At 38.7% G+C, this 18,286-nt stretch overlaps 1 protein-coding gene across 1 annotated transcript in view; it reads right to left on the reverse strand.

Moving 5' to 3' along the window:
* The window catches only part of LOC311054720 (uncharacterized protein), a gene marked incomplete at its 3' end in the record, with an annotated part of 43,260 nt that extends 30,260 nt beyond the window's left edge, over positions 1 to 13,000 (reverse strand). Inside the window, exons 1-19 of the mRNA XM_084070723.1 lie at positions 12,961 to 13,000; positions 12,181 to 12,265; positions 9,390 to 9,415; positions 7,842 to 7,882; positions 7,697 to 7,736; positions 7,323 to 7,442; positions 6,942 to 7,141; positions 6,735 to 6,838; positions 6,511 to 6,623; positions 6,080 to 6,283; positions 5,913 to 5,987; positions 5,554 to 5,801; positions 5,177 to 5,258; positions 3,892 to 4,032; positions 3,585 to 3,787; positions 3,127 to 3,230; positions 1,347 to 1,468; positions 1,084 to 1,245; positions 594 to 622 (exon numbers count right to left, since the gene is read on the reverse strand). Of these exons, the coding sequence (XP_083926849.1) occupies positions 594 to 622; positions 1,084 to 1,245; positions 1,347 to 1,468; positions 3,127 to 3,230; positions 3,585 to 3,787; positions 3,892 to 4,032; positions 5,177 to 5,258; positions 5,554 to 5,801; positions 5,913 to 5,987; positions 6,080 to 6,283; positions 6,511 to 6,623; positions 6,735 to 6,838; positions 6,942 to 7,141; positions 7,323 to 7,442; positions 7,697 to 7,736; positions 7,842 to 7,882; positions 9,390 to 9,415; positions 12,181 to 12,229 (2,063 nt within the window). The 5' untranslated portion in view covers positions 12,230 to 12,265; positions 12,961 to 13,000. The remainder of the gene's footprint in view (positions 1 to 593; positions 623 to 1,083; positions 1,246 to 1,346; positions 1,469 to 3,126; positions 3,231 to 3,584; positions 3,788 to 3,891; positions 4,033 to 5,176; positions 5,259 to 5,553; positions 5,802 to 5,912; positions 5,988 to 6,079; positions 6,284 to 6,510; positions 6,624 to 6,734; positions 6,839 to 6,941; positions 7,142 to 7,322; positions 7,443 to 7,696; positions 7,737 to 7,841; positions 7,883 to 9,389; positions 9,416 to 12,180; positions 12,266 to 12,960) is intronic.
* Positions 13,001 to 18,286: the final 5,286 nt, after the last annotated feature.

Genomic DNA, 18,286 nt, shown 5'->3' on the forward strand with positions numbered 1-18,286 from the left:
AGTGCTGTGAAATAGAGGCAAAGTATTTAAGAATGAGCAATCTGGGAACCCATCGTCAAATAAAAAGGAAAAACAGCGCCCTCCAGTGTTTTTCACTAGTAGCGCCGCTCTGAATCTGTTCTTGAGAGATTAAAGAGTGAGTCTATTGTGCTCCAAAAGTTTATATTGTATTCACAGTGTTGTGAGTTTGAGTCTGATTCTTGACAGCTATCGTATAGTCCTCTCTTTCTCATATCTCTCTTCTACTCAAGAGTTGAAATGCTATCAACTTAGAAACGATGCATCTGCATGGATGAGTATGCATGTACTGTACATGTCAAATTGTGACGGAAATCAGGGGACACTCACCTATTGACACCACTGCACATTTGGCTCTCTGTAAGAGAGTGAGTTTGATTAATTTCAGAATTGTCTCCAATGAGAAGCAAAGAGAGAAAAGGTTGCTAGTAAACATTAAGCTATACTCACCGTTGGCTGAGGTCACTTTGCACTGGGAACAAGACAAAAACGAATAGCATTAGCACAGAGTCTCCTTTGACTAAACTCTTCAAATGACACAAGGACAAATATAAGTATTCGCTCACCTTTATTACCCCAATTTGTGGCTGAATCCCTTGGCAACCTGAACAGAAAGCGTCAACACAAACTTAAGCACATAGATGTCAAAACATGTAGCACAACTATGCTTGCTTGCATTCATTGAGATATTAGATAATACTTAAATCCCTGTACTGTAACTCACCTTTAGGGAGAATGCTCATCAGTTGGTCCTTGATGGCCATAATGAATGCAGCCAGTTGAGGTTGGGCTGAAGAAATGACCATGTCTAAGTTTTGGAAGCTGATGGCAAAGGAGAGGGGAAGCCATGAGTGAGGAAGACATGAACACAAGATATCAAGCACAAGCAACAACTCAATTAAACGATAAATAATGAGTTACAACACAACTTCACTTACATGGTACTGTATGACTCACAACTAAGGTTTGCCTGGAAATGCAAATGAGAAAAACAGGATACAGTTACGGTATTTTAAGACAATCTTGCTAAACGCCTATATTACGTTAAAGCATTTGGATATTTACCCCTCCGGCATTTGTTTCCAGGTAAATGAGGAAGTCTTTGAATCTGGTGCCATTGCCCAGGTGATTAAAGACAATGTTGATGATGTACACTGTATTTGCAGTGTTAGGCTTCAGTACCACTTCTCCTATCTGCTGTGGAGAGAGAGCTGGCAGAACTTCCAGCTATGTTGAAAATAGACAGTAATGTTACTCCTTATCTTTTGAAGTACAGTGGGTTTGTAACCAGAATGAAAACGATTTGGAAACAAATTTGTAAGACTTACAACAGAAAAATTTCCGTGCAATTGAAAAAAGTCTTCCAGAGAAGCAAAGTGGGAAAATATGCCAAAGTTCATCTTGATGAAATCCACACTGCTGTTGTTTGTTTGTGATATGCAGGCCATCCCTTCAAGAATGAGATAAAATAAGAAAGAATATAGCAAGTATGCCACTAACACCTTTTTAAGTCTGCCCCCATTGAAGCAGACATATTGTATAAACACAAAAAATAAATGCATTCTGACACAATTTAATTATGTTGTAAGCACTTATAATTACGTATAATCATATTTTATCAACATATTTATACATTACAGTAACCCACCAGGTGAAGCGCTTATAATTGTATATAACAGAAAATAATATTTTTGTAACACACTAAATACAGCACATATATGGCATCATAAAAGTATTATTTGATAGTTTATATTCATAACTAATTTGAATCCAATGGGGTCAGCCAAATATCAACCGACTTGCTAGCCAGCTGACTCCCTTTGTTTTTAATAGCAGTGCCACAACATGCTAACAGGTCTTCAGTGGACATGTCAAAGTAGCTATAATCGTGGTTTAAAACAGCTTTAACTATTTGACAAGAGCCTTGGGGTGCACAGTATTAATACTTTAGTCATAGCAAGTATTTTTACGTTATGTTGCCGAAGGGGCCAGGCGTCTAGAACAGGCTTAATCTGTATCTGTCTCTCTCTCTCTTTCTCTGTTTACACTAGACCGGCATGTGCATCACTGTCAAAACCACGCTCCGTTTTGGGATCATCGCCAATCATCGCCTTTGTAAGCGTATGGAATGATTATATAAATCAGCTTATATAATTGTGGGAACTCATGTTCTCATTACTATTTATAGTTTCTTCACAAAACTTTGCCACACCACCAGTTCTACATACTTCCACCTAGAAACTCCATTCAAACTGTAAAAAAAAAAAAATCAGCTTACTGTGGAATCGTGTGCTTGTTCATGTCCTTTTGAAATGTTTCGTAGTTTTTTAAATATTTAACTTTAAATATTTAAAAGTCTTTAACTTTAAAGTCTATGGGAAATTCAATGTTATTTACATCTTAAACCCCTTTTTTCTTTCACTTTTACTTACAGACTCCTTTTAAACTTTAAAAGGTTGAGGTATATTATGACTTCCATTGCTGTGTTTAACTTTTGATTACTTTTATACTTTTGACGTGTTATGAGCTTGTAGATTTTTGGAAGATTTGAGTACTTTTACTTTGGTATTAAAAATGTATTTTGATGCCAATACTTTTGTACATTTTAAGCTCAAAAACTCCAACCCCCACCCCCACACACACCCTAAGTACGATACAATAATGTACAGTATTTTTACAATGCACAGTATAAATTTTAGGTTCTTTTACTTTACTCTCCATTTTTGTTACTTCAACTCCACTATATAGCAGATAAAATATTGTACATTTTACTCCATTAAATTACAGCATTTGACAGCTTTAGTTACTAGTTACTTTGCAGCTTAAGCCACTCAAGTCCTTTGTCATACTTTGGCTATTGAAACAAGTTTTTGTTGTTGCTTGAAGCGAGCCCACACTATTTCTTCAGGAACTGTATTTTCTAGTTTGACATCTCATCCCAATATTTGTTCTGATTATTTCCGACAACCTGGAAATAATCTGCTTTGTGAATTCATAGATTGGCTAATTCTACAATTTAGAGGGGGGGGGGGGGGTGCATATAAATTAGACTTAAGTACTTAACCCTGTTGTACTCCATAACAGACAAGTCAATGAAAGACTGAGTACCTGGGTCTGTCCGCTGTGAGAGGAAGGGGTAAATGAAGCTTGTGTAGACCAGTTTCTGTGTTGGTTCAGCCATACTGACAGCGTGGTCACTCATTCCCTTCACACTATAAGAATAAAACATGTTGAAAGGTTAAGGTAAGGTAAGATCAATTTAATGATTTGCGTGTGATTCAAAATTCATGAAGTTGTATTTGTCACCGACTTATACAGGTGCAAGTGTGTGTGTGTGTGTGTGTGTGTGTGTGTGTGTGTGTGTGTGTGTGTGTGTGTGTGTGTGTGTGTGTGTGTGTGTGTGTGTGTGTGTGTGTGTGTGTGTGTGTGTGTGTGTGTGAGTGTGTGTGTGTGTGTGTGTGTGTGTGTGTGTGTGTGTGTGTGTGTGTGTGTGTGTGTGTGTGTGTGTGTGTGTGTGTGTGTGTGTGTGTGTGTGTGTGTGTGTGTGTGTGTGTGTGAATACATACAGGGCCTGGAAGGCATCACAGCTAAATCTCAGAGTACTGAGGCAAGACAGGTATGCCTTCGATACAAAGGGCAGGGAAGGTCTCAGTTTGATTAGGAACCAGAATTTTAAATAATCTGAATTCCCGAGGTCCTCTGGTCTGAAGCTGATTACAGGAAACGGCCCAACCAAGTTTGTAAGGTTTGACTGACCTGCTGTGCCATTCTACAGAGATTGGAAAACATGGTTATGACTGCAGTGATGCTTTAAGGAGATAGAAAACTATCTTTATGCATTATGCTTCCCATTGAGAGGATTGGGTTTCTTACTGTCATTGGATGTTGCCATGTTGAAAAGTTAAGTGTCCTTGATAGTTCTAGGGTCAATAACATTAGATTTTCTGCCGAGAAGTTCATATTAGAATGGGTCACACATTTTAGCACTCCAAACAGGTCATCAGTATGGAATATCTAAGAAAGGGGAAAATATGTTTTTAAAGCAAGTAATAGAGTTTCTTTGTAAGGTCACTGATGATAAAGGGAACAAAACATGCTCAGTCCTATTGTACAACAAGGTCCAAGACAGCACTCCCAATAATAATAATGTAATTTCACACAAATGTTTAGGGCAAGACCCCCTTCTTCAGCATGCCAGGAGGGACATACAGTATAAAACAGAGGTGTTATCAACCTCATATAGCCAACCTGGCACAACAGGTTATAACACTGGAAATCAAGTCAAATCAATCAAGTCAAATAAAAAAACTGATCCGTCTTGATCACTTGACTATAGAGATAATGTGTACCGATTTGCGTGATGTTTGAAATAAATGTGTAGGAGCAATATGTAAAAAATGTTAAAAGGCAGATGTGATAAATGCAGGGCAAACGTTTTTCTTTGGCCTCTAAGGAATGCGCATACAAAGTTTTACACAGATCGCGAATCGGCCTGTTGTAGCACCACCATGAGGCTGATTTGAAGTGGCATTTCTACCTTGGCTTAGTGGGAATGTGCGTGCAACATTTCACGGAAATCGCACGCTGTGTTCATGATTTGAGGCATTGTGTTCAAAACAGAGCACTCCTGCAAACTTTGGAAGCCAATCTTAGCCAATCAGGATGGAATATGACAAATATGAAAGACCTGTTTCTTTAAATGACTATAGAGATACTGTGTACCGATTTGCGTCATGTTTGGAGAAAATCTGTAGGAGTACTGTCAAAAAAGTTGTTTTGCAAAATGTCAATTCCCTGTCACTGCTGACCCATACTGGCTGGTCTTGGGGAGGGTGTCCCTGAGAAGACATTACAACCACCACGTGTCTCCTCTGATACGTCATGTTGCCACATATTTAATTTACGTTTTGGAACACTCCATATAATTACACTAAACATACAAGAAATTTAAAACCTATTAGGAATGTGATCAACCTGTTGCACCAGGTTGACAACTCACAGGTGAAATATGTCCTCCACCCCAATAGAAACACTTGCTGTAATTATAACATATCGTCTATCTTGATGCTTGTGTGATTATAAGACGTGTTTCTCTTGTACAAGACATGTCAAACAATCCTCTGCTATAATAATACATAAGGGACTTCCTGATGCTTACACGGCATGACTGATTGTTGTGAGTAACATCACAGGATATCCCAGTAGCAGATGCGGTGGAGTATGAATCAACGTTAACTGACCTGTAAAATAACAGAAAACCAAACCAGGCGGTTCAGGTGGCATCACAGAACAATGTGCAGTGGCAAATATCTTTGATTAGAAGATAAATATGGTGCACGGGTTCACAAATGTTTCAGCTCAAGACCCAAAAGATACATTTGGTGTCTCCCTGGGACCCATATATACAAAAATGCATTATGAATTACTACTTTTTTCACACAAAAAATAAATAAATAGCCAAACTAACAGACCCCAAATGGGTCAGTTTGGGAACCACATACTGTATTGTGGTATGTACTGTATGGGGAAACTCACAAGATTTGGTGGAATACAGCTGTGACATTGTGAGGCATCTCCATGTTGTTTGGCATAAAGCGTCTGACAGCCGGCAGAACAACATACTGGAACCAGTCATCCATGCTGGAGATGTTGAAATTGCTGAAAGAGGGTGCTTGGCCCACAATGGTTTCATTTCCCAAGGAGAAATTGTTGGAGAAATGACCAGCAAGTTCTATCAAGGTCAAGTTCACTATGGCCTCCGTCAGGTAGACAGAGCTGTTGTTCTTATGAGAGACAAAAAATAAAATAATGTCAACCTTTTTTTCCCATTTCACTTGGATAGCCAATCATGTACAGATTGCTAAGTGTAAACACCTTTTTACTGCTTAAAGTACCTGATTGATGGTGGAAACAAAGGTCTTGATAAAGCTTCCCAGTGGCTTAAACAAAGACAGGAAGTCTTTGAAATCCTGCAACCATATAGATATGAAACCAACAGTCATGGTCACAGCAAATATTACAATTAATTATCAACATCGAAAATACACAAACAGATACTCACACTCTCCTGTTGATGTGTTTGTGTAGCATTATTTCCCATCATGTTGGAGGCAGTTGCATTTGATGGTAAGGTAAGGTTGTTCAGAAGAGGTCTAAGCAGGCTGAGAACAATGTGGCTGATGGTACCATTGTTTATTTCTCCCATACCAGGGTGAAAGATCAACTCAACCTTCTGTTCTGGACTGAGCAAAGGCAGGGCTGCCAACTGTGAGAGAGCATTACCATTGAGTTATACTTAGTTGCACACGGGTGTCGCCTCACACCGAAAATAACAGATCTACAAGCTCCTAGATCAGCTATTTTCAATGTGTGACACAACCAGGTAAAAATAGTGCGTAAGCCTTCGAAATTATAGCAATCGATAAGATATTAATCATTGTGACCTTTCTTTCACACATTGTACTTTTGTAGTCCTTATATTTGCACACTTACACCACTGAAATTCTTGTTCAGTGAATAGAGTTCTCTTATCTGGGCAAAGATGGAGAAACCTCTGAAGTTCTGCATTAGCCAATCCTTACTGTTAGTTCCAGGACTGGCACAACCTTTTAAAAGATCAATATCATTAACATTACTCACAAATCAATCTCACCATCTGTTGTCGAACGATATCAAGTATATATCCAATATCCAAGCAAATACAAAATAATATGTACCTGTGGTATCCTTTCTTGCAAGAAAGCCACGGATGAAATGCATGTAGATCAATCTTTGCTGAGAGGGTTTCATTTCCTTCATGTGAGCACTCAATTCATTAACCCTGCAAATGTTCCAAAATAAAATGAGTGGAATTCCAAATAAACAGAGTTAGACTGCGTTCTGTGATATCATGCAATGTTATGGTGCTGCTGTGTTTTACCCACATGATCTGGTAGGTCTCGCAGTTAAATTTGTCTGTGCTCAGACAGGAGAGGAACCGGTGGGATACAGATGCCAGGTGTGGTCTAAGCATGACATGAAACCACACTCTGGTGAAATTGGCATCATGGAACCTCTCCCCTGTTGTGTTGAAGTCGAGTCCTTGAATTAACCCCAAGACGAGCTGCAAATCCTTGTCAGCTCTCTGCACGGGTGAGGGGACAAAATGAATGTCTTCAAAAAGCAGCTCAAGGAGATACATTACCGCAGTTAATATATCAAATTGTTTAATACGTTCAAAGTTGGCTGATTGGTCTGCTCTCTTTTTTGCACTTTTTAGATATACGTTTATCAAGAGGGTATGAAGTAGTACGGCTATACTGTACCATAAAGGAGTATAAATCAAAGGCAGGGTGCATGACCGCCATTAGCCTCTCCTTCTGTTCCATGTTGCTCTCAGACAATCCTGAGCAAGTCAGGAACTTGGCAAAGGTGGCATTTGTGAACTAGAAGTAAAACACACAATTACATATTTATTCCCCCAAAAATATTCCAAACAGAAAATGACACGCAACTTATACATGACATAATACCTGATTTATACTTGTGCGATATGTCATGCACCGAAAATAGCAGATCTACAAGCTTGTACAGATTTACAAGCTTGTAGCCTAGATCTGTGAGCTCATAGATCTGCTATTTTCGGTGCGCAACACTGGCACCGAACAAAGTACACATAACCCCGATACCGATGACTTACGGGATCATACATTCCTCCAGAAGGGTTTCCGTTATCAGTGCTATGAAAGTGAAATACATCAATACATTAATACATGACACTTTAAATGTTAAAATGAAATAGAATAATAGTAGCAACATATGAGAAATATTTGACAGGCATGTACCTGTTTCCTCCAATGTTTCCTCCAATACATTTTTCTGAGACCTTGAAAGGGAAAAAGCTCATAAGGATATATGGTACATTGGCAGAAACCTTCTATCTCTATATTCAAACTTTTCATCATTTTTCTTTCATAAATTAATGCCCTACTTCGTCAAACTACAGTGTCACACAAAAGTAGCATCGCAACACATTTTGAGCCTGTAGATCGGCTGTTTTTGCTACTTTTGAATTTGAATCCTGAAAAGTAAAAGTTTTGGATATATGAGGTTTCCAGCCGACAGCAACATTTTTTTAACCCATTCAATCCGGGAACGCATCTCTGTCATTTTAGATGTCTTTGGCTATTCAAAAATAGCAGATATACAAGCTCATAGCTCGGCACCGAGTGCCGTGCTATGAGCTTGCAGGTCTGCTATTTTTGAACAATCGTGAAAATTTGTGCAAATCTTTGAATATATATTTTTTAAAGCGAACATTTGTAAAATATTTTGTTCCAGGGACCTCCAGAAGCTAAGATTTGAGTTAAAAATGTTGTTTAAAAAAATATATGTATTCAAATATTTGGACACATTTTCAAGAATTTTCAAAAATAGCAGATCTACAAGCTCGTAGCGCCATGAGTTTGTAGATCTGCTATTTTTGAATAGCCAAAGTATAAAATAATGGTTATAGCTCAAATCTAAAATGACACAGATGCGTTCCCTGATTGAATGGGTTAATGCAGGAGTGTAGCCTAGTGCAGTGGTTCTCAACCTTTTCAGGCCGTGACCCCCCAAAATAATCATATTTGAACTTGGGACCTGATAAGCACTTGGAATTGTAGGAGTTGAGGCATTACATTTTCGGTTCCACAGATAAATATTGTGAAAATAGCAGATCTACAAGCTCACAACGCCTTGCAAAGCGAGGTGTTGTGAGCTTGTAGATCTGCTATTTTCTTTTTTTTTCTCCTCTTTTTCCTCTTTTTTCCTTTTATTATTTGACGATTTGGCCAATCTTTGACCAGTTTTTATAGTATAGTTTGTTGGTTACTTTTTCTTTTCTTTCTGTTTGAGGTATTAAAAAGGTCTTAAAGGTCCTTAAATTGTCACTTCACTATGATTTGGGGACTCCCTCACAATCATGTGGGTGTCATGACCCGCAGGTAACCACTGGTATGCTTCAGGGTGTGGCTCATATCTATAATCTTTAATGGGTGTTTTCTTTTTTCTCTTTTTTTCCTTTTTCAATGAATGGTGTCTGGGTGTGTACTGGAAACTCATTGTCACATTCTTCTTTGTGTCTTGAGATGTTTTTCTTTGCTTCAGAGGCTAGCCGTCTAGAACATCTATAACATGTTTCTTAGATATGTATGTAACAGTTTTGTAACATGATTACATGATGGACTTCCAGGTTATTTTCAGTATCACCATAGAGCTCAAAAGAGACAATCATTAAGCACTGAACAATAATAATTCAATTGGTTCAAGAGAATTTTATTTATTATAGCGATTGTTGGGACATACAGTATAAGGCATCAGGTGATGAAGTACACAATAAAAGATCATACCTCTGCAGCCTTAAAGATGATTGAACCTAGAGAAGATACAACATGAAATAATCAGTAACTATACATTTACTTAAGTACTGTACTTACAATGTAGTACAATTTTGAGAATTTCTTTTTACTTTACTTGAGTATTTCCAATGTTCTGCACGTTTACTTCTCCATTACATATCAGAGACAAATATTATACTTTTTACTCCGCTATAATTTATTGAAACTTTAGTTACTAGTTACTTTGCAGATTTAAATGATTATCCTATATTAAAATTCACTACTGGAAGGGCCTGCGGGCGGGCCGGACGGACCAGGGCATGACTCAGACATAACCATAAACAAACCCGATACAACCATATATAGGCATGTCACTATATGACTCAGACATAACCATAAACAAACCTGACATGCCATACATAGGCATGTCACTATGACTGAGACATAACCATAAACAAACCCGATATGCCCATATATAGGCATATATGGAGATCCCGTTGTCCAGAGCCACAGATCCGACCGCTATGCCCACATATGGTTATATGCATATATGGGACTGACCAACTTTAAACTTGAGTACTTTTATATTGTGGTATTACTAAGTAAAGAAATGAAGACTTCTTCTTGAAGTACTGCATGAAATAATCATTTCTAACAGTTGAAATCATTTCTAACAAATCTGAAACCTAATTCTCAAACAGTCCTTTGAAAATAATCCTGGAGCAGATCTTTTTTTAAACAAAGCATATATCATTGCTGTGGGTAGAAACCACTAATCTCAATATTTAAATGTTGAAAATGTTTTCCCCTCACAAATGAATGCCGATCTACAAGCTCACATTGTGAGCATGTAGATCTGCTATTTCCGCTCCTTTTGAAAAAAAAATGTAAGTTAAAGTGAAAGCGGTTAAGTCTGTCTGTGAGTTTTATAAATATTGAGCCAATGAAAAGTATTAACGATAGCTTGTGACTAAATAATAACTACATTGGCTCCATTAGAACACAGGTTCTTTTTTCCATATCCTGAAAAGGTTACGGTTTTGGACATACAAGGTTTCTGCCCGACAGCGACGATATGCAACAATGTACATATGCGCACATACTTCAAAAGACACGAAAAATATATATTACTAGATTTTACTAGGTGAAGTGTATGGTGAATTACTAGAATTCACCATACGCCACTGCCCCTGGTGTGACTAATCTCATGGCAGATGCCTGAACAGTGTTTGTGCCAAGTTTGGTGTGGAGCAACAGTGCACCTGTGGCCATGGGGTGCCCCTGACGGTGCCACTGGGTATATTCTCATGCCAGACCCCTGAACAGTGTTTGTGCCAGGGTTGGTGCGGATCAAAGCAACAGCACAACTTGCACCGTGTTGCTGTTTCTGCTTGAATTGACACTTGAATTGCCCCCCAAGCATCAATAAAGGTTGATCTTATGCTAGAATCAAAATTATGATATGAAATATATAATACCAAGATTTTTTGCATATTGAATTTGGTTAAATTATTCTAAATTAATATTGACCACTGCCTTTCTGCACCACATACACTTTCAAGGCATCCTGGTACTTGCCTATGAATTCATTTTCAATAGACTTGACTACTGTAACACTGTTTTTACAGGTGTCCCTATACATTCAGAATCATATCACTCGAGTTCTCAGATCTCAGGCTTTCTGTCTATCAAATAATACATACATGGAGAAGCAGCACTCAATATTTATGCACCACATACTATCTGGAACAAATTCCCCCAAAAATTGCTACAGCTCTTTTAAATCAAATCTGAAAACTTTTGTGTTTGCCACTGCTTTTTTAATTGGGTTTTCTGATTAATTCTTAGTGCTTAGTTCTCTTATTTTTTCTGTTGCATTTTAATATATTCTTATTTTCTATTCTCTTAAAGCCTCTTAAGTCTCCATGAGAGAGCAGAGATTTTCTACAGCTCTGCCAATAAGGCATCCTCACTCGGTCAGGGGAGATATTGCACAATGAGCTTCAGGCAATACTCTTTGTCAACTAGGTGTCCAGGTTCTAAATTCCATTCCCAATGGAAGAGTAGGGAGACCACCTCCAAACACTTCACAGGATACTATATTGTATTAAAGGTTTCATGACGTTCAGTTTTACCACACATTAAAAGTCTTTGTCATGGTCCTTCAAACGTGTATAGAAAGTTTTAACAAAAAATGCCATTCCATTGATCCATGGCAGGTGTTTTTCTCTCACATTTCTAAAGCCTTTTCAACTGCAATGAAAAAATAAATCTTTGCCTTCAGGTGTCGCTGGTGAGGGATTTTGCCTGTCAATCATCGCCTCTGCTCCGCCCCCCCCCCAAAGGAAAGGATAGGGGAGGGGAGGGGCGAGGAGGAGAGTGGGCGGGATTAATCGACTGTGACCTCACTGTCGAAGGGCCACGCTCAGATTACTTTTCAGCCTAATTATTCAGAAAACCCCAGACCACAGAAAATCCACTGAATGTTCAAAGTTCAGATTTTTTGGGTGTAATTGAGGTCATAAAAACCCCAAAAAAACATTTTAAAAAAAAAGTGAAAATGAATGTCATAGAACCTTTAACATATTCTACAGATTGATTAACTTTTTAAGATACGTTCCGGATTGCAGCTTTAACTCTTTAATAACTATATTTAATTGTAATCAAGTGTCCTTTTATAATGTGTTTATTTTATCTTATTTTTGTGTCTTTAATGCGCTTAATATTTTGTGACACACCCATAGTGTTGCTTGCCAATAATAGTGATGCCTTACATCCATCCAACCATAAAACCTTTACTCACCTAATCTCAGGATAGCTGCAGCGAGAGTGAGAGCATTTACATGTCCCATTTTGTCCCCCGGAGCAGCTCAACTAGTAGTCTCTCTCTAAATGAAGACACAAGCATACACACATGCTTAGTGTTTGTGCACATTATCACATAAACCTGGGTTCAAGTAAGGCTCTTGACCCGTGTTGTCAACATATTCTCACACTCAAGTAGTACTACAGTGACTTCATGGGACCCCCGAAAAGACAAATAGTGCAGTATGCTGATATCCGTTGCAGTCACCCGTTTGACGGCTTGAGAGTGAGAATGCGTTGGTGTAGTGGGCCTCTACTGAATCATTCCCATCTTTCTCTTTTTAAAGAAACAAATTAAAAGAAAGAACCCACTCAATTGCACTACTGTTGCTGGAATGAAATGATTACACAGTGATGCCAATATCAAATTAAGGTGTATGCATTATAGATACATATACAGTAGGCATTTAGATTTGTTTTATTATTAATATTTATTTCACATATTTCATATCGTCATATCATATTCAAGTGATTTTACCAGTTGTCCTTCCAACTGTACTTCTATATCTAATGTACAATATGTCTTCTGTTGAAAACAAATAACTATCTTAATGTCACCCAAAAACGTATTAAAATGTACAGCATAACCCCACATAGTGGAGATTAAATTAATCATAGAGGCCATCATTTGCCAAAGGGCACTACAATTTGTTTTTGTAAACTGGATTCATCAGATTAGTCTATCTAGCTATTCTAAGCTTTAGAAAGATGTTCTTACCCGTCTCTATGCCACGCTGTGTTCTCACCAAAGTGAGCTGATGCTGTGAAGATAAATTAGATCGGGTGTGGCATACTGCCATTCATTCCTGTCATGGCTGTATGAAACTGTCACTCAAAATGTTAATAAAATAGGAGGGATTACTACAATCACGCCTCGACTGCACTGACATTGATTTACACAACAGGAATAACATGCCATACAATTAACAGTTCTGATGCCCAATCAATCAATCATTTAGGATGTGTAAATAGGCACAAAAATACTGTAAGAGTATTTTTTTGTTATTGTATTATTTTTTTCTCATTCCCACAAGGCCGAGGAAGAAATGCCACCCTTTTCACATTGGCCTATTATAGCACCACCAGGAGGCCACAATAAACTACCTGACATGGCGGAGACCTGTGCTCCGAGGAGCACTTTTTCTAGTTTGTTTATCTTCTTATTGTAATTTTATTGTTGTGCCACTGTTGAGGAGGCACTAAGAACAAGAATGTCACTGCCAGCAGTGATGATGTGACAATAAACATCTTTAACATTGAACATGTACATTTTTTTCTTTTATAGTCTATTATTAGTTTTTTCTTTCTTTTATCTTTCTATAAAGATAAATAATATGTGCTCCAAAAGAGATCTAAATAATCGGTTAAATGTATCTAGAGTCAGAGTCTGCTGTATAGTGCATGATTTGCTCTACAGTACATTATATTTTTCTACACACTGTAATACCAAGCTAAATTTCGAAGGGGCTCAGCCTATGTCTTACAATTATTTGTCAAAAGAGCATTAAAAAGCGCTCGGGTGGTGCAGTGGTAAAGTGCCTGCCCACCACGGCATGCGGAGGCTAGTGGGGATGCCTTATTGGCAAAGCGGTAGAAAATAACATAGGATATGAAAGTTACAGATTGCACCTTTAGGAGAATAGAAAATAAGAATATATTAAAATACAACAGAAAAATAAGAGAATACATGTACGCTTCAGCACAAGGAATAAATCAAAAACATAAGTAAAAAGCTGCGGCCAACACAAAAGTCTTCACATTTGATTTAAAAGAGCTGAGAGTTGTAGCAGACTTGCAGTTTTCTGGGAAAAATGGAAAGTGCTAGCCTGGTTCCAGACCATAGACCCCGCCCACTCTCTGAGTGGACTGCAGCTTCAGTCTGATAATCAGGCTAGGAAAGTGCATCAACAGCACCACTGTATAAAAATGACATTATACAAGAGAGAACATTGTTTATCCCATATAATCTCTAACGACCAAATGAAAATATGACGCAATCACAGCTAAAACAAAATCCAGTTCAGTTTTTGTTTGGAAGGATTGGTACATTGGAACCTAACTTCAATGAAATAAACAGCACTTATTATTGTATGGTCTTAACTTACTCACTGTACTGCACTGGTTCTCAAAGTGGGGTCCCAAGGGGTTCCAGTGATCCCCGGACCCCTGAGGGTCCCCAGGGCTTCCCCAGCTAAATGTGTTAATACAGCACCACCATCATTTTAACCACTTTATCCATATTGTATGTTGGCTATTCAAAAATAGCAGATATACAAGCTCGCAGTGCGATTTCTGCTATTTCTGAAAGTATTACGATTTTTTTAATCTTCTCTTCTGGGGGTCCCTGACACAAAATATGTTCAGATGGGGGTATGCGGCCAAATACATATCAATTATGGCCAAATACATATCAATTTGGGGGTCCTTGACATGAAAACCTTTGAGAACCACTGCTATAGAGGGTGTAGAACATGGGAACACAAAAGAGTGTGAAACATTCCGATTCAGAACATTCAGTTCCATTGTTTTACTAAAGCGTGCAATGAAAGGGAGTGGTGTGGAATGCTGTTTATGATGCTGTATTATGATATAAGTTAGGGTGGGGAGATACCTTGTCACCGGTATGAAACAATAACAGGTGTGTTATGTGCTTGCCTTGCACATATAGAGCACAGAAGTCCTGACGTCACTCGTTCATCCCCTGGGTCGTAGAAGTAATTTCTCTATGGAGAATAACATTGGGTCATCTTAATCATCTCATATAAGAATTGTGGTCCAAAAATAAACAAACTGTCTCGGCGATATTGTCAGGGAGGTGGCTCTGCATCGTTTATGATAGTCAGTCACTCATATTTGATACAGTCTGTTTCCGGCGACAATTTTACTAATTCGGCGGAAGTAACATTCACGTGTTCTCACCATCAGTTGATGCTTCGTATCCATATGAGTCAAACCGCTGGGATCATTTGTTTATTTTTGGAACACAGTTCTTATTTGACGCGATATTAAACACATATATGGAAATTCAGAATGGGGGGAAAAAAATGCGACCCAGGTAGGATGTGTAAATTAGTTCAGACTTCGGTGCTCTATGCACATCTCAGCCTATAGAGCTTACTATTATTATTTGTTAATTAATGTTTATTTGTTGTCTACTCTACACTGCCTTGCTGCTGCTGGTCTATGGCTAGACACTCACCTGTCACTCGCCTGAGATTGCTGGTTGCCCCTCCCTGTCTCAGTAAGTGTCACGCACATCTCTTTTTGTGATAGTACTGTCTAAAAAAATGGATGCCCGAGTGACACCACTTAAGAATGGCATTTCAACATATAGGAAACAACGTAGATACATTGCCAGACACCATGGAGAGGACTTAGAAGCAGACAACACAAAGTCTAATAGGAGAGTTTTAAAGACAAAGACTTACAGGCATAAACAAAAACAGTGGGCAGGCCGAGGTAAAAAAAGATCAAGCAGAACTTCATACAGGCACAGGTTTGGCAAGAGCTTTGTTGTCAAGAAAACAGAGCAAAACACAGAACAAGGCTTGACAGCTTGGCATGAACACAGACAATATGGCAAAGGCTTGAGTGACACTGATGATACAGTAAGGATACTGAATGCCTGGACTGTGCAGGTGATTGTTTGCAGGTGGGCACTCTAGCAGCTCCAAAAAGACACACCTACACACAGCAGAACAGTTGGGAAATATGAAAAACGGGGTGAATGCGCGCGCGCGCACACACACACACACACACACACACACACACACACACACACACACACACACACACACACACACACACACACACACACACACACACACACACACACACACACACACACACACACACACACACACAACGTTGCATATTAAGGCTGCATGCACTACTTAATTATCTTCTTAGTTAATCATTTGTTATTGTTGTTACTGATGCTACAATCTTGAGGAACAGAAACCAAATAATTTTACTCTTGTGAACTTGAAAAGCCACTAGAATTCTGCTGTAGTTTACAAAGGCAGTAGAAGGTCATTTCGTATGGATAGTTTTCTAGGGACGTGCTGGCCACTGGGAAATGTGGGACAATTCCAGAAAGGCCTCTCCATTCCAGGCCAACCAGGCCGGCCGTTTTTAAAAAAACGTCCGAAATTAAGTGAAAAACGGCCGAAATTAAGTTAAAAAATTGGTGCGCGGCCGCGCAATTTACGGGCCTCTATCTGAGATGCCCAGGCTGAATTAGGGGCCCAGCACGTCCCGTGTGTGTGTGTGTGCGTGCGTGCCTGCATGCATTGTTATACTCTTTATTTGAATCCACAAATGATTGGACAATGAGGAAACATTCAAATAATACATGAACACTTGGGTGCACACATGGCAAGTTGTCCTCACAGCCTGGCTACCAGAATATTGTAGTAGTTTGGCCTTTGTCTTAGAAAGGACAATAATGTAAGGTTTATGCAGATGTCCAAGACTTAAAATACCGAAAGTAGAAAACACTCATTATGCAGAATGTCCCATTTCGCAAGTTTTCAAATGTATAAAAAATATATTGAAAATAGCAGATCTACAAGCTCACAATGCGTCGCATTGCAACGCATTGTGAGCTTGTGACCTTGTAGATCGCTATTTTCATGGCCGACATGTATGTAGGGCTGAAGTGGGTAATGTATGTTTTATAATAGTAATCAAAATAACTAGTAACTAAAGTTTTCAAATAATTGTAGTGGAGTAAAAAGTGTAATATTTGCCACTGAGATGAAATGGAGTAGAAGTAAAAGGACTGAAACTTAAGTACAGTACTTGAGTAAATGTATTTAGTTACTTAACACCACTGACAGCCTGTGATATGTGCCTCTAAACTGGGATTATCCTGAGGCAGGTGTTCCATATAGCTAAATTCCACTCAAACACCCTACAGTAGGCCTATCTCAAGGATCAGCATTTATCTTTGATCATGATTTACAAAAACAATATCAGTGGTGTTATTAAGGGGCCAAGGCCAAAGGGCCGTGGACCCTTATTGCATCTCTACACTTTCATTATTCTTCCGCCGTTTTTTCTGTCACGGCCTAACCGTGCATTCACTTTTCACGAAGCAATATGGTAGAGGGTCATGGAAAATGGTGAAGACACGAAACTGACAACCATTGGCCAAAGGGTGGCTCTATAGCAATCAATTGAAAAATGCCAACTTTGAACAGGTACAACTCATGCCCTGTTTGACCTACAGACATGAAACTTCGATACACACATGCGCCTCCTCATGCCTAACAACTTTCGTGGTCTGACTTTTGACCTCTGAACTTTAGATATCCCACCATTTTGAATTATATGAAAAGCAGTTCAAATCAAACTCCTCCTGGGATTTTTGAGCAATCTGCACGAAACTTTCTACGCATGTACTTTGGATCTATGTCGACAAAAACATGGTTTTGTGAACGAGTGATCTTAGTGTTAGTGAAACAGGGGCTTGGTTCATGACAGAAGGCAAGAGTTTATGATCTTCAAACAGACATCACAAGGCTGGACAAAGCTATAGCTCAATTGGTAGTGTGGCAACCTGTGAGTCCGAAGGTTAAAAGTTCGATTCCTGCCTATGGCTATGGGTTGAGGTGTCCATGAGTGAGGTTCTTAACCCCTGCGTGCTATATATGACCACCTCAGCTGTGTCGAGCTGAGAAGTAGATTCCCCTGTTGGAATCATTTGAGGTCTTTATTATTATTATAATTATCATAAACAGCATCCTGACCTCGAATATTGACCTCTGAAAACAACCTTACAACCTTGCAGTACGTACATGGTTGTCACCATGGTGACAACATGTATAAGCCTAATTAGAATATCCATCTGTGTTGTTTAGAAAGATGAAATAAAATAAATTGCAAACTTTTGTCATGATAACAGAATTTGTGACACAAGTTTGGAATCTGCATTATAGCAACACAATACAGAGATACATTGCAATATCCACAGTCCCTCAGCACTCTGCTCAGCTGTTCAGAATGCTCATTTGTTAATTACATGGGCTACTTTGTCTCAA

This window comes from Gymnoscopelus microlampas (genome assembly GCF_963454915.1).
Source record: "Gymnoscopelus microlampas genome assembly, chromosome: 11".
NCBI classification, from domain to species: Eukaryota; Metazoa; Chordata; class Actinopteri; order Myctophiformes; family Myctophidae; genus Gymnoscopelus; species Gymnoscopelus microlampas.